The 15,817-nt window shown below is 51.4% G+C and overlaps 1 protein-coding gene across 9 annotated transcripts in view; it reads right to left on the bottom strand.

The window, feature by feature from the left end:
- ELP1 (elongator acetyltransferase complex subunit 1) overlaps positions 1-15,817 on the bottom strand; it is a 113,924-nt gene that overhangs the window by 9,558 nt on the left and 88,549 nt on the right. For 8 of the 9 annotated variants that reach the window (XM_008171887.4, XM_065549871.1, XM_065549875.1 and 5 more), the window contains 7 exons: positions 14,782-14,843; positions 14,001-14,063; positions 13,846-13,906; positions 12,345-12,458; positions 3,186-3,297; positions 2,445-2,572; positions 1,820-1,974 (listed from right to left, as the gene is read on the bottom strand). In XM_008171887.4, the coding sequence (XP_008170109.2) occupies positions 1,820-1,974; positions 2,445-2,572; positions 3,186-3,297; positions 12,345-12,458; positions 13,846-13,906; positions 14,001-14,063; positions 14,782-14,843 (695 nt within the window). The remainder of the gene's footprint in view (positions 1-1,819; positions 1,975-2,444; positions 2,573-3,185; positions 3,298-12,344; positions 12,459-13,845; positions 13,907-14,000; positions 14,064-14,781; positions 14,844-15,817) is intronic. The other variant, XR_010588743.1, reaches the window with a different exon arrangement.

Below are 15,817 nucleotides of genomic sequence, written 5' to 3'. Positions count from 1 at the left end.
ATATTCTATGATTCTATGATTCTATGATTCTGCCTGTTGCCACTGAAGCAGTTAGTGCTCCCTTTGCAGGATGGGAGCTTGCTTGATATTGCCATTGGATTCTAAGGGAGATCTGCGCTCCTGCTCCTCCCCCCATGACAATGCTAATAGCACGTATCCATCCATCTGCAGCTGAGCTCATGCCTGCCCAGACAGCTGCTATCAGATTCAGAACCAGTGCAGGGCTCTGTGACAAACTATGTGATGGGACTGTTGCATAGAGGCTAGTGCAGGGAGGTAAAGCTGCACGACACTGTTGCAATCTGAGGGCACCACCAGAGGAGACAGAGCACCCTGGGAGCCACACAGATCACTGACAGAAAGAGCTGGGGGTTAACATTGAAAGAGCCTACTGAAGCCCTGTGCAAAGACAGCAGTAGGGGCTGGCAGGAATGACATCTTTGGAGCACCTGGACTTCAGGACCATGCGTGAGATCTTTTCCACACCCCCATGCCAGCCCCCTTTGGTGTGGCAGCGTTGCCAATTCTTGAGATTTTATCACAAGTCTTGTGATGTGTGTGTCTGTCTTAAAGACCCAGCTCTTAGAGGCAGGTGACTGCAGGAGAACTTCAACTTACATTAAAAATAAGTTTCTAGCCCTGGTGCTTAGGGAGAAAAGTTTCAAAATGTGACCTGAGTTAACCCTAAAGGCTGGGAAACCAGAAAGCATGGAAAAAAATTTCATATTTTTAAAGAGTTTTGTGATTTTTTAAGCTTGTCATGATATTGACCACGTGGGGCTGCCAATACTGTAGAAAGTCTGATTTAATTCTCCATCTCCTCCTCTTTCTGTCCCATTCATCATGGGGCATGTATATATTGTACAAGAGCAAGGGCACTAGGGAGACTAAAGTCATTGTATTGGTAATGTAGCGAGGCGGTGGATACCCCACAGCCCTGATGAAGGACAAGCCTCCCCGAGCACCAACGTGGGCGGAGCCAGTGGATCCTGCGCCCGCCCCCCAGAGGTCACGGCGCAGGACAGGAAGTAGAAAAGCCAACTGCAGAGCTCACTTGAAAGCCAGCCCCCGGAGAGGCCAGATGCCTGTGGCCTAGCTCCAGGTTGGGAAACGCCTGACCTAGGGCCTGGGCTTATTGGCTCAGCCCCTGCCTGAGGGCCTGAGCTCCTGACTGTTTGTTTGCTGCCCCGCCCTGACCGAGGACCTGGGCCCATAGTGAACTATTGCGAGGCGGTGGGACACCCCACAGCCCTGTGGAGGGACGAGCCTCGGCCGAGCCCTTCTACAGTAACATTAATATTTGAAGTGCAGTGGAGGTAAGACATGTTAGCGGTTAATTCAGGATGTTAACGGTTCAACCATTATAAAGATTTCTTTGCTCAATTCTAAACATACAAAGGAAGAGTATATTGCACTGAACTCTGCAAACTGCATCACTTAACACAAAGTTTTAATATGAAGTCAGTGCATTGAATATGGAAGGAACACACAAGCCATCGAAGTCCCCTAGCTCTAGCGAGACGGGCGGATCACTCCTAACCAGCACCGGAGGTAGCAGGCAGTGCACAGGCTGGCTGGCAGCCCAGGGTCTGAGCAGTGGGAAGATGCAGTACCCCTCTAGAAATACACTGTCTAAAAGGTTTATCTGACAGACTGCAAAAGGGGCAGATCTGGAGGCCTACACTGCCACCGACTCCAGTCAGAGTTTGTCTGAGTTAAAGACTCTGAGGTTTGTCTCTATAAACAATACCACAGCACCACAAATACGTAAGTTGCAAACAGCGACTCAGGTCACAGCCATCAGGGAGCAAGCACCTACTGGGTTAGCAGGATTCTGTTGCAGGTCTCTGGTCCAGATTTCCGGGAGTGACCTCTCTATCAACTGCAAAGCCTCTTCCAGGGCCTGCTGCAGCTCCCTGGCCAGTTCATCGTAGCCAAAGAGCACAAGCCCCTTTAATAAGCTGTGCACTTCACCTGCAAGGAAGAGATCAGAGCAAGCTCCATCACAGCAATCAACCAGGTTCACTAAGCAAGCCGTGGTGCTGTTCTAGCACTGGGGACGGGGCAAAGGGAGCAGCAGAACATAGCTGCCGTTACCCCTGGTGCCAGGTGGGCTCAGCATGAGGGGAGCTCTCTTCACATTAGCACAGTCCAGCTCATCTCACTCGGATTCTTTACACCTGGGGCTGGGACTATTTTTTACTCATCAGAGCAGTGACAGCTCAGAGGTTTGAACTAGCAAAGGCAATCAGTAGTCCTGATCCTGGCTCCTTGCCAAGGTGTCTCTGGGGAAGAGGCTGCTCTCTTCAGCGACCCCCTCCCCCACTCTCGAGGCTTGGGCAGTAGCTACTCTTTGCATCCCAACCTTCAAGATCAGAAGGTGGCACCTGGCCTCAGACAGCCGCACAAGCCGGACGCTGGCTTGGCTCAGCCAGGGGCCTTACCCTTCATGTTCTCAGTAGTGCGGATATTCTCTCCCAAGGCCTCTAGAAGGGCCAGGTCCTCCAGAGGGCTCCCTTCCTTCAGACTGTGCCGCTTGCGCTCTGCCTTGCGACGGTTCTTGGAGGATCGGCTAGAAGAAAGGAATGTCCAATATCACCATGGGCAACAGAACGGGACAGAGCAACCAACATTTCTTCTTCCTCTTACAAGAGGAAGTCATAATCCCCAGCCACGACCCCCCCCCCCCAATAAATCCTGCAAACAAATGCATCTTAACGCGGTACGTACACCTCTTGCTAAAACAAGCAAAAGACAGGTGGGCTGCCAGCCAAGGCACAGAGGGCTGGCTTCCCACTGCCCCCACTGCCTGCTGGGTGTGGCTGCCAAGGAGCTGGTCTGTGTTTGCCGTGGTGCTCCCGAGAGCAGCTGCTGTACAGGAGCTATACCAGCTTCCATGGCAGCTGGACAGATCCAGCTGCTTGCGTCACTGGAATGGCACTAACGGGCTGGACTGCAGCAGAAACTCTGACCCAGCCTGCAGGACCAGCTTTGTCTGCAGCACATTTCTTCTTTTGAAACCAAATTCTACAACTGCTGGTGCACTCTCACGTCTGCACCCATAGCTGCGAGAGTCCACCGCTGCGTAAGTGTGCAGATGGAGTTAGATCCAGCCGTGCATTCCACCTCTCGTCCCCCCAGTACAGCATGAACAGCTGCAATCTGGTTTGAGGGCAGGGACATACGCAGATATCCTCGAGTTACTGTGCGAGTATTTGCCACTCGTGTCACTGGCTGTCACGATGCTGCTGGTTTCGGAAATAAGGTCTGCCTCCAGACAGTTGGGTGTCTCATCGTCTGCAAAACAAATTAGCAACAAGATAGACTTTCCCCCGATCCCCAATGAAGGTAGAGGTTATTTTACAAGCACCAGAGGAAAAAACAACAGCACATGGTTACGCTGAGAGCAGGCGATGCCAATGGGCAGTCCAGGGGAGGAACACAGGACATCCTAGTTCCAAGCAGGGTCTGTCTGGAGAAGTCGAAGTACCATGGAAATATGGAGAATGGGACCATTCTCCATTTATCTCCAACTTTCCCTCCACAAGAAACAGTCTTACCTGGGACCTCTACTGCTGGACCAGTCCCCTGGTGGTACTGGGAGAGCCTCTGTCCCACCGTCAGGCTCCCCCAGGACATGGCAGAGGTGAAGAGAACAGGCGTGGTAGAGGGCTGGTGTAAGATATGGCCCTCATCCCTCTACCCTTGGTGGTGATCATGATCTTTCAACAGCCAAGTCAGAGGGAACAGAGACTTAGCTGGGCTACGTTTACCCTTGCAGCAGGACGAGAAGGTTAGTTACCTGTACAGTACCTTGAATTCAAAATGTTTTGCTGGTATGAGTGTTCCCCAGAAGGATGTGCACGCACCTATACACTCTTGACGGGAGACTGTAAAGCAGTGTGGGCCTGGCAGAGCAGCTCCTCGTGGTCCCATACAAGGGCACATAGGGAGGTGCAGACCCACTGCCACTCAGTTCCTTCTCAACCACGAAGTCAGACACACCACAGCAGAGGGGAAGGAGGGCAGGCAGCAGAGCACCCATTGGGATAAAACACCTTGGAGAACTCATTCCCGTGCATGTAAGTAATCTCTCCTTCTTCGAGTACGTGTCCTTCTGGGTGCTCCATCGTAGCAGACCCCCAAACAGTAACTTAAGGTGGAGGTGGGTGGTGAGGAGGCAAATCCAAGGCAGACTGGAGGACTCACCAAGTGACATGTCAGCTCTGAAAACTGGTAAAATAGCGCAATGCTTGGCAAATGTATGGATGAGGACCAAGTTGCAATCCTGCAGATTTCCTCAACTGCAACATCTTTCAGAGAGGCTATAAATGTGGACTGAGCTACCAGGGAGTGTGCTGTCACTTTATGAGGGGGCTGTATTCTGCCAGTCTCGTAGCATGTTAAAATGCAACCCGAGACCCACGTTGATAATCTTTGCATTGAAATGGGCTGCCCTTTCATCCTTCCACAAAGCATACAAAGAGTCTGGGAGAGGTAATGAAGGCCTTGGGTCTGTGTAAGTAGAAGGCAAGAGTCCTTCTGACATGTAGTGTGTGCAGGTTAGATTCCTGTCTGGAGGCATAAGGCTTTGGATAAACACTGGTAGACTAATTTCCTGATTAACATGGTATTCCAAAGAAACCTTAGGGAGAAAATGAGGATAGGACACAGTGTGACCATATCCTTGTAGAAAGTAGTCAACGGTGTGTCTGCCATGAGTGCACCAAGTTCTCCCATTCGTCTAGCTAAAGTGAGAGCTATAAGGAATGAGGTGCAGGAGAGTACAGATAGTTACTGGTTTCCTTAAAGTGCTGAGTATGAAATTAAGGTCCTATGGGGTAGATGGTTCCATACAGAGGGAAACGAGATGTATAAGCCCTTAAGGAACCTGGTCGTAATAGGAAGGGCAACCACTGAAAAGCCCTCAATGGCCAAGTGGAAGGATTAATCTGACTGAGCTCATTGACAAAACTGGTGTCTACGTCCAACAGGTAGTCTAGGATCTCGGAGAGAACTTCTGAGGCTTGACAAGAGTTAAGAGAACATCAGGGATGGAAATGTTTCTGATTCTGCAGGTAAGTTTTGCAAGTAGTAGGTTTACAGGACACCCTTCTTGAGGGGAGGGCAGGGAGGTGTTGTTACTGAAAGGTGAAGGAGGTTCGAGAACCACACCTGGCGCAGCCATGACGATGCTATGAGAATAAGGCTTGCTCTTTCCTGTCGCAATTTGATCAAGGTCTTGAGAATTATAGGTGGAGGCAAATAAATGTACAGTAGAATATGGCTCCATGGTGTTATCAGGGCATCTCCCAATTAATTGCAGTCATGTCCTCCCTTGGAATAAAGCTGGTTGGGGGAGCAAAGATGTCCGCTCCGGGGAGAGCCCACTTTTGGTAAATGCTCTGGAAGACAGAATTGTTGAGTTTTCACTCATGGTGCTGATGCAAGTTCCTGCTTAGGGCGTCTGCAATTGTATTCTGGAGGCCTGGTAGAACTCTCGATGGCTTATCTATCTGATACGAAAAGCACCAGTTCCAATTTTAGCAATTCTACACATAAGGAATGGGAACTTGCTCTTACTGTGTTGGTTGATATGACACATTTCTGTCCTGTTGTCCAGCATTATCCTGACGAGTAGCCCTGTATGTCGTGAAGGAAGTGTTCGTGAGCATAGCAGATGGCTCTCGGTTCAAAGGGTGTTGATGTGAAGCTTGACTTGTGAGGACCACCTGCCCTGAGTTGTGGCCCCTGAAGGTGGCCTCTCCAACTCAAGAGAGGAATCCATTGTGAGGATTTTTGATGGTGGAGAGTGTGAAAATGGGGTTACTTGCAGCCTTGCAACGGGTCCCTCCACCAGCTGAAAGCCCAGAATTCAGGGGTTCGGTTAAGCAAATGGAGAGACTGTGCCTGTCCACATCTGACAGCAGCTGAGACACGGTCTTGCATAAGATGCGACAAACATGGATGCCAACACATGGCCTAAGAGCTGTAAGGAGGCCCTTGTAGTTGTTTGCAGACTGCCTTGTACAGTTTAAACCTGGACATGGTGGAGAACCTTTCTTTGGATAGGCAGGCCCTGGCAGTTAGGGAGTCTGGCTCCAATGCAGTGTATCCTCTAGACTGGAGTCGGTGTCGATTTCTTCAGACGGATACAAAGACCCAGGGAATGAAATAGGGCTAGTGCCTTTGAGGTTGCTGACTGGCCCTCTACAACTGATGGACCCAGAGGAGTGAGTCATCCAAGTATGGGACTTCTGTGATGATCCCCTGATGTAGATGGGCTGCTGCCACTGAGAGGACTTTGTAAAGGCCCCTGTGAGGGTTTACGCCCCTCGTTACAGGGCAGCACGGCCTAGTGGCCAGAGTCCATAGGATAAACCCTTGTCACAGGGTAGCACGGCCTAGTGGCCAGAGCCCATATAACTGCCCCTGGTTGCAGGGCGGCATGGCCTAGTGGCCAGAGTCCATATAACTGCCCCTGGTTGCAGGGCAGCACGGCCTAGTGGCCAAAGTCCATGGAACAAGCCCTCGTTACAGGGCCGTAGGACCTTACTACTGGCTCAGCAGGGGGGGTCCTACCGAAACACGCTGAGGCTTACCGGGGTCAAGGTACCAGTCCATCACCTCCCCCGGGTTGCTTCCTACCGGCCTGGGAGTTGTGGTCTCCCACGGATCCCCGGGTTCTCCGCAGGTCTCCAGGTCCGTCGCCTCCCCTGGTTCCTCCCGCAGTAGGGGTTCGTGCCGGCCTGTAGAAGCCTCTGTTCCTGGCGGCTTCAAGGGCGTCGGCTGGTCCTCTGCAGGAGCTTCCCAGTTGGGTCCTTCCCCTGCGGCTGCCAGCCCCGACTGAGCTGAATTCCCTCCCCTTATACTCCCTGAGCACTTGAAGCATGCTCAGTACGAACGGGGCGGGACTTCCTCCGTCAGAGCTACCAGCCTGACGTCGCAGGGGCTAATGCGGGGCGGGGCTGCCCCGTCACAGCCCCAAAGGGGAGGACTCAGCACTGGTAATGATCTGAACCTATTTGGAAATGTAGAAAATGCCTGTGGAAGGGGAGGATCAGTACAAGAAAGTAGGTGTCCTAGAGATTGAGGATGACGAACCAGTCCTCCAGATCTAGGGATAGAATTATGGTGGCTGGCGTCACCACCCTGAAGTATTATGAAAGGACACGGGTATTCAATTTGCTGAGATCAAGTATTAGGCTTGACCATCTGCCCCATTGGGAACTAGGAAATAGTTGGAATAGAACCATTGGAATCGAACGGAAACTCAGAGGCAACTGGCTTGATTGCCCCCAAGAACAGGAGAGATTGGACCTCCTGCTCTAAGAACTCCTCATGAAAAGGGTTCCTGAAGAGGGACGGGGCAGTGGATCGAATATTCCACATCAACCACCTCTAGATTCCATTTTTCTGAAGTGATGTGTTTCCAGGCAGACAGGAAGTGGGATAATCAGTCTCCGAAAGAGGGATGGATGGTAGAGAGCAGAGGATCTGGGGAAATAGGCTGCTCAATTCTCTTGACCACATTGTCAAAACTGTCTGTTAGAAGGAGGTGCTGACTGGGTATTGGTAGGGGCGTGAGGTTTGGATCTCCCCCTCAAAGGCTCCGAAGGCCTAGGAAAGGCCTGCTGTGGGTGGTACTGGAACCGTCTGGAAAGCTGTGTGTTTGAGATCTGCTAAAATGTCTTTTTGTCATAAATTCCCAGTGACTTGAATCCTTAAGGGCACGCAGTGAGGAGTCTGTATCCACGCTGAAGAGCTTGGGCTGTTCTAATGGAAGGTCTTCAACAGGGCTATGACCAGTACTGTCTACTTGGAGTGTAAATGGATGCCAACTACATCTGCAGGGATCTGAGGCGTACGTGTGTGTGCTGGAGCACGTCAGTACACGCTGCAATGTGGCCTAGCAGCTTGAGGCATATCCAGGCGGTTGTGAGCGGGTTTGCCCTGAGGTGCACAATGAAGTCCAACATGGCTCAGAATTGGGACTCTGGCAGGAAGGCCCTGGCCAGGGTGGAGTCGAGTACTGCTCCTCTAAACTCTATCCACTGAACAGGGGTCAGAATTTATTTCTGCTCGTTTATAAGCAGGCCCAGATCCCGACTGGTGGGCCACACTAAATAGAGATTGTGCTGAACCCGGGCTTGTGACCTGCCTCTAACAAGCCCGTTGTCGAGGTATGGGTAGATCTGCCTCAACGTCTCAGGAAAACGGCCACTACTGCCATACACTTCGTGAAGCCCCTCGGAGCATACGAAAGGCTGAAGGGCAGCGCCGTGAATTGTTAATGGCGTTGGCCCACTACAAATCAGAGGAATCTCCTGTGCCCATGGGCCCGGACAATAGAAATATAGAAGTAGGCATCCTTTACGTCGAGGGCAGCGTACCAGTCCCCTGGATCCAGAGAGCAGATGGAGGCCAAGGAGACCATGTGGAACTTCAACTTCTTGAGATATTTGTTGAGGCCATGCTGGTCTAGGATGGATCTGAGGCCCTCTTTGGCCTTTGGGATAGGAAATATCAGGAATAAATTTCCCCTCATATCTTGAGGAACTTCCCCTATGGCCCCTACACGTAGGAGGGTTTCCACCTCCTGGATGAGGAGATGCTCATGAGAAGGGTCCCTGAAGAGGGACCGGGGAAGGGAGTGGGAGGGAGTGAGGAAAACTGCAGGGTGTAACCAGTGTTACGGTGTGAGTACCCAACGGGGTCCAAGGTCACCTGGGTCTATGCAGTGAGGAAAGGAGACAAATGGTTCAGAAACGAATGGGGGAAATGGATCCTGAGGCCAGACTGGAAGACTGTCCTCGGGCATACCCTCAAAATACCTGCCATGGGCCAATCTGGGCCCGACAGGGCAGCCGAGGAGGACGGGGTGAGTCAGTAGGGTTTAAAGCCTCTGTCTCTTTTCTTGTAGGAGCTCTGCCACAGTGGACCCAAAAATCTAGGCGGTGGAAGTCGCTGGAAATGTTTCCTAGAGGCCTTCGGCGGGTACAGGCTCAAGGAGCAAGGTGTGGCACGGGAATCTTTCAAGCCATGCAGCTTGGTATGTCTTCTCTGAAAGCAGAGCATTGCCCTCAAATGGGAGGTCCTGAATAGACTGCGGCACCTTCTGAGAGGGCATGGACACAGTGGAGGCCATAGAGCTGGCCACTGAATTGGCTACATCCAATGCTATCTGGAGAGGGGCTCTGGCCACTGGCTTGCTCTGCTCCAAGATGGATGCAAACTCTTGTCTGAGCTCCTGTGGCAGGGAATCCTTAAATTTAGCCATGGAGTCCCAGATATTATAACTAAGGCTGCAAATCATTCACCAAGATCACGGAAAGTCAAGACTTCCATGACTTTCTGTGACCTCCGTGCATCTTGCAGTGCTGACCCCAGAACCAGCCCAGCAGCTGGGGAAGCCCAGAGCCCAGCCGCACCGGCCGCTGCTCCGGCAGCCCCAGGCAGCCGGTCCCTGGCACTGCCCTGGAGCAGCAATCCAGGACCAGCAGCGGTGGCGGGGGGCCCCAGGCATCACCTCCATATTGGTGCACATAACAAAATTCATGTGGCAGGGGTGGGGACGAGGGATTTGGAGAGTGGGAGGGGGCTTAGTGCTGGGGCAGAGGGTTGGAGTGCAGGGGGTGAGGGCTCTAGCTGGGGGTGCAGGCTCTGGGGTGGGGCTGGGGATGAGGGATTTCTGGTGCAGGCTGCCCCGGGGCTGCAGAGGGAAAAGAGGACTCCCCACAGCCCTCTCACCACAGCAGCTCGGGGCCGGGGGAGAGGCGTCTCTCCCTGGCCACGGCAGCTCCACTGGGTGGGCCGGGCCGGACGAGGGAGGGGCTCCTCTCCCCTGGCCAAGGCAGGTCCCCGCTGCAGCCCTGAGCCCCTGTGCAGAGCTTAATAGGCAGCTGCATGGCCACGCAGCTTAGAGGGAACTTAAGTCGGAGCCTCCCACTGTCGGCTATGAGCGGGGCCGGGGAGCAGTGCCGGGTGGAAGAGATCAGTGCCGAGACAGCGGAGAGTGACACGGAGTCAGGGATTAAGGCGTTGGAGACCGGTGCCGAAGGGTTGGTGATTGGCACCGTAGCATCAGGTACCGGTGCCGAGAGGAGGACGACCAGTACCGGAGAGACTGAGACAAACGTCGCTGGGGCTGCGGTGTTGTCGACCGGTGCCAGGACTCTGGGGACTGGCATTGGCCCAGTGACCATTGCGGTGGGCCCATGGTGGGCTTCCCTTTGGAAGGGGATGCCTTCACTGACTCTGCAGCTGAAGGCAAGACCTGCGATGTGGGTGGCACTGGTAGAGCCAAGAGGTCCCTGGCCGCCTGAAACACCTCTGACGTTGAAAGCACCACCAGGTGCAAGGGTTCCCTACCGCTCCTGGGAGTCAGAGGTGGTTCCCTTACTGGGCTTGGAGCCCTGATGGAGAGGCTGCCTCTTGTCACTCTAAAGAGAGCAAATGGCCCGACATGGGTCCTTTGCCTGCCACCCCTTCTTTGTCTTTCTTTAGCGCAGGGAAGCGCCCTCGATCTGTGCGCTGCTTCCTGGGCTGCTTGCTCGGCAACAGTGATGGTGAATGGTGCCAGTGGAGCACTCTGTACCGACATCGACGTGCTTGGTGCCGAGTCAGAGTGGGATGGTCTAAGTGCCGCCTTCATCAGCAAGGCTTTTGGATGGATCTCTGTGTCGTTGGCCTGAAGCCCTTACAAATTCTGCACTTGTCTTTGATGTGTGTCTTCCCCAGACACTTTAAACAGCTTGCGTGGGAGTTGCTGACTGGCATAGGTTTGTGACAGGCAGAACACAGTTTGAAGCCAGGGGAACGGAGCATGCCCCATCCCTGGGACAATGTCCCTGAATGGACTACTAACTATCTGAACTTAACTAACTACTAACACTAAGAACTGTAGAAGAAAAACCACTAGGCGCGCTTGCTGTCATAAAGGAGAAAGGCGTTCCAGCAACTGTCATGGGCAGTAAGAAGGAACTGAGAGCGCGCACAGATAGCAAGAAGGAACTGGGGGAGCCTCATATAACGAGACGAGTGCGGGGCTCCAGGGGGCGCCAGAGCTGGCCCTACAGATTCCTTAAGGCAAAAAATCTCTGGCAGCCACGCATGCACGCACCTAACATGGAATTGACATAAGCAAGCACTGGAAGAAGAATAAATGGACAGCAATCGCTCTGCCTCGATCTTTGAGAAGGTTTTAAGAGGCAGTTGGGTCACACTTCCTTATCTGCCCTCGTCTGGGAGCACCAGGAGTTGCACTGCATAGATGTGGGCCAATGGACACCACTTTACAGTCTCCAGTTCATAGGTGCGTGCACATAGGGACACAAACTCGAAGAAAGAGGAGTAGCTTTCTTTTAAAATAATCCCCATGGGCTTCCCTGAACTGGCAAAAGGGGAATGAACCTGAAACCTCACCTCTAACAGGTGCTCTACAATGCAGCATGTGTCCGGATCATGACTAAACTCCAACTGGCCAGCGTGGAAAGGAAAACATGGTCCTTTCCTGTGGGGCTTTTACATGTATGTGGAAGTGTTTAACTCAGGAAAGCTGTCACACTGACAGCTCTGTAGAAGAAAAAATTTAAATTGTAAAGCAGGAAATGCGAAGATTTCACACAAAGTGAATGAAATCAACAGGTCACATTCTAATTCTCTGACTCTTGGAAAAAAAATGTATAAGAAATATCAAACCAGAAGGCCACTTTCACAAGCTACAGCAGACCCCAGCAACAGGGCCTAAGGAGAGCACAGGAAGACTGTTTGGCTTAGAAAAGAGACAACTAAGGGGGATATAACAGAGGTCTACAAAATCATGAATGATGAAGACAAAGCAAACAAGGAAGTGTTATTTACTCCTTCACGTAACACAAGAGTCAGGAATCACCCGATGAAATTAATAGGCAGCAGGTTTAAAACAAAAGGAAGTATTTCTTCACACAATGCACAGTCGACCAGTGAACTCGCTGGCAGGGGGTGTTGTGAAGGCCAAAAAACTAGGTTCAAAAAGAATTAGATAAGGTCATGGAGGATAAGTCCATCAATGGCTATTAGACAAGATGGTCAGGGACACAGCCCCTTGTTCCGGGTGTCTAGGCCTCTGACTGCCAGAAGCCGGGAATCGATGATTGCCCTGTTCTGTTCATTCCCTCTGAAGCACCTGGCACTGGCCACTGTCAGAAGACAGGATACTGGGCTAAAGGGACCATTGGTCTGATCCACTATGGCCATTCTTATGCTCCTATGGGGAAACCACTTCATTGGTGTTTTCAGGAACTCATTAAGACATCGCTAGTTATTGACACTAGTTATTGACCTGCATTGGTTCAAAAACATACCCAGTAGCCCTTGGCGGGCTTGCTCCTTCAGCTCTCGAACCACCAGGAGGCGCTTTCTGTGGCGAGTGAACGTTGTTTTCTGAGAATCCAGAAACACCAAATAATTTCTCTGAGCTGCAGAGAGAGCAGATGGTGCAAAGGGGCCAGGAAGGTGTTAGGTTCAGACCAAAGATAAATAAGCACATTCTAAACTTTAAAACCCTTTTTCAATTTCCTTTGGAAGCAGAGCTAGAGTCAACACGTGTTCGTATTGTTAACATGTGCTGTGTTCGTTTTCTGAAGCCTGGGAGCCCAGCACAGTGGGGGCAGAACTCTTCAGGGATCACATAGGATGGATGGAAATTCAAAGCTTAAAAAAAGCCAACAGGAGCTTAAAGGTAGTTTGCTAAACCCAGAGTGCCAAAGGCATCCATGTGCCTAGCCTGGGGTTTAGAAGCCTAACTTGAGGCTCTTGTTTGTAAAGCTCGTGGCCACAGTAGTACTGACCCTTCTTCTATTCCCCTTTCATTAAGATGGTCCAGGAGAAGAGAGCACCCAACTCCCAGCTCCAACACCAAGAGAAGGAGAATTCTCCAGCAATATCAGCCCAGCCTTCCTTTAGCCCTCAAAGCAGGAAAGGGAAGGCTAAGCCACCTTGAAACTCCTCCACAGAGGAGCTCCATATACATACACTTTCCCTGCACACAGCTCTGTCAATGCGCTTCCTTTACTAACCAACAATATTTCTACTTTTCCAGCCTCACTCTCCCCCATGCACATAAATCCCATCACACAGCACTGATGTCTTGGCGAATTTTGTCACTGATCTCAAGGAGGACAAGATTGAGTCAAAAGTGCTTGTCACGTTGCTGCATGCTAAGCTGTGCTGAGCAGAGTCAGATGTGAATATGTAACCCACACACCTCCTGGGGTGGTGCTCTGTCCTATCTAGTGGCACCGAGACCACTTAGCGAGAGATTAATGAGTCTGCTACAGCCTTAGCTGGCAGCCATGTGGCTTTTAGCTCTGGCAGTAGAGGCTCATGTATTAGCTCTAGATGTCCCAGGTTCAATCCCGTCCACCAATGAACAGGGTCTGTCGGTGTTACAAGTGGGGGCTCATCCAGGATTTTAACTGGGAAGTCTCTGAAGTTCAGGATACACTTCCTCATCTAGAGGAAGTATGTAACCCACACATCTCCTGGGTGTGGTGTCCTGTCCCATCTAGTGGCACCAAGACCACTTAGAAAGAGAGAATGAGTCTGCTCTACAGCCTTAGCTAAAGGCCATGTGGCTTTCAGCTCATGCAGTAGAGGCTCATGTATTTAGCTCCAGAAGTCCCATGTTCAATCCTGCCCGCTGTCGGTGTTACAAATAGCCATCCACTTGTAACTAGGCAGAGCCAATGAAACGCCTTCCAAACATCTTCCGATGCCAGGTCTCACCACATTCCCTAGGACTCCATTACAAACAAGCAGAGAGCCCTCTGCATGGAGGACTCCTCACAATAATAAGAGACTCACCTTCTAGGATAGCAGGTTTGAAGTTGGTCTCCAGAATGTCTAGTCTGCTGTATTTGTGAATCTGGGGAAAGAGCAAGGTGAGGAAGTGGAGAGTTCTCTCAGGAGATAGACACACTAGGAACTCTCTAGGAGTTAGTACTTTGGAATGCCCTTACTAGTCTTAAGGCTTCTTCCCAGACGGTCCCTTCCAAGAGCAGGAGCACAGCCTCTTCGTAGTCCTGGGGAAAGGAGACCAAGGACGCAATGGTTACTGTCCTACAATCAGGCGTTACCTCTGGCATGGGGCATTGGGCTTCTGGATTGCAACTGCTCAAGCACAGCTCCCATCACAACTGTACTGCAGCCAGTGTCAGGAATCCTGCCTGAAGCCAATCTACATATTTTCAGCATAAGGACATCTTAACTCCAAGTTTTGTTGATTTTCTCCTCCACTATCCTACCTGCCATCCCAAAACCTAGCCCGGCAATGCCAGGGCCAGCACCACTCCTGGGCACTCGCTCACTCCACAGGCATGTGAGAACAGAGACTGGCTTCAAGTTCCTGACAGCAGAGGGCAAAAATCAAGTCTACTTAAGTGTCTATACAAGTGTGATTTAAACTGCAACACATCCAGTGCCAGTATTCTTCAATAGCTATTGCAGCAGCAGACACAGACGTGTTCCTTTCAGGACTCTTGGCAGCCAACTGAAATTTATTACACCCAGCTCAACCATACCACTGATAAGTCCCCCCCATAAACACTTGGAAGCACACCACAGGCTTTGTTGTCCTGTCCTATAGCTTCTGCTTAGCTCCTATTCAGCCCCAGGCTGGTTAATCTTTTTGTCAGAGGTGCCCAAACAGAGAGTCTATACGACAGTGAGGGGACATAAGCCCTGGGTCGAGAGATCGGAATGAGGGCAGGCAAAAGGGAGGTGCACCAGGGTGCATGGTACCTGTGCATATTGCTCCAGGAGTATGGCTGCCTCAGCATGTTTCCTCTGTTCAATTAGTTTTCCTAGAAAAGAAGGACAGAATTAAGCATTTCAGGAATAGCTGGAGTTTGGGTCCAGACAAGAGACCTGATCTAAAAGTGGAGGATGCCCACCATTGGGGCTACTGAACCCGCAGCGTCAGTCTGTAGCATCCATGAGCCCACTAATACTAATTCTTCTGGCTGGCTGAAGGAAGCCTGTTTGCATCCATTTTCCCTATGCCCAGGGGAGAGAGAGAACATGAACATGTTTGCGTGTAAACAACAGCAAATGGAGGTTTCCTTTATTTAAACTTGAGCCAGACCTTACAGATCTTGCTCATGCAGAACTTGCCCCAGCCTTCCCACTGCCAGCACGAGGTCTGCAGGAACAGTCATCCCTTCTCTGCTCAATGAGCGCTCATCTCTCAGACCAGAAATGGGCATCAAGGAGAGAGAGGAAAGGCAGCTGTGCCATGAAAATTCCCCAGCAGCTTTGCCATCTAATCCTCATCAGTAATAATCACGTACATGACAGGAGCACCCAGAGAGCTCAACTGAGGCTGGGGCCCCATGATGTCTGGTGCATCACAAACAGCCTGCGGTCTGTACACAGAGAGGGAAAGGAAAGGGAAGAGATGAGAAATGACTTCCCCAGGCTCACCCAACAGGTCAGGGGCAGGGCAGGGACCAGAACCCAGGTCTCCTGACTCCCAGCCCACTGCCCTGCCCTCTGGGTCCCAGTGCTGCACTGTCCAGTTAAGCTTTTTAGAAAGTTGTTTTACAACCAACAGCTTCTAATAAGAGTCAAATTTTTAAAGTCTGAAGGGGCCACTGTGATCATCTTGCCTGCCCTTCCATGTAACGCAGGCCATAGGACTTCCCTGAATTAATTCCTAACCGAACTAGAGCATCTCTTTCAGAAAAGCTCTTGGTTTAAATCTGCCAGTGATGGAACACTCAGCGTGACTCTTCGTAAGGAGGTCAAATTAGATGACGACAATGGTCCTGTTTGGCAC

The sequence above is a fragment of the Chrysemys picta genome, chromosome 6 (genome assembly GCF_011386835.1).
Source record: "Chrysemys picta bellii isolate R12L10 chromosome 6, ASM1138683v2, whole genome shotgun sequence".
NCBI classification, from domain to species: domain Eukaryota; kingdom Metazoa; phylum Chordata; order Testudines; family Emydidae; genus Chrysemys; species Chrysemys picta.
The sequence above is the reverse complement of the archived record's forward strand: the minus strand, read 5'-3'. Positions and strand labels throughout refer to the sequence as shown.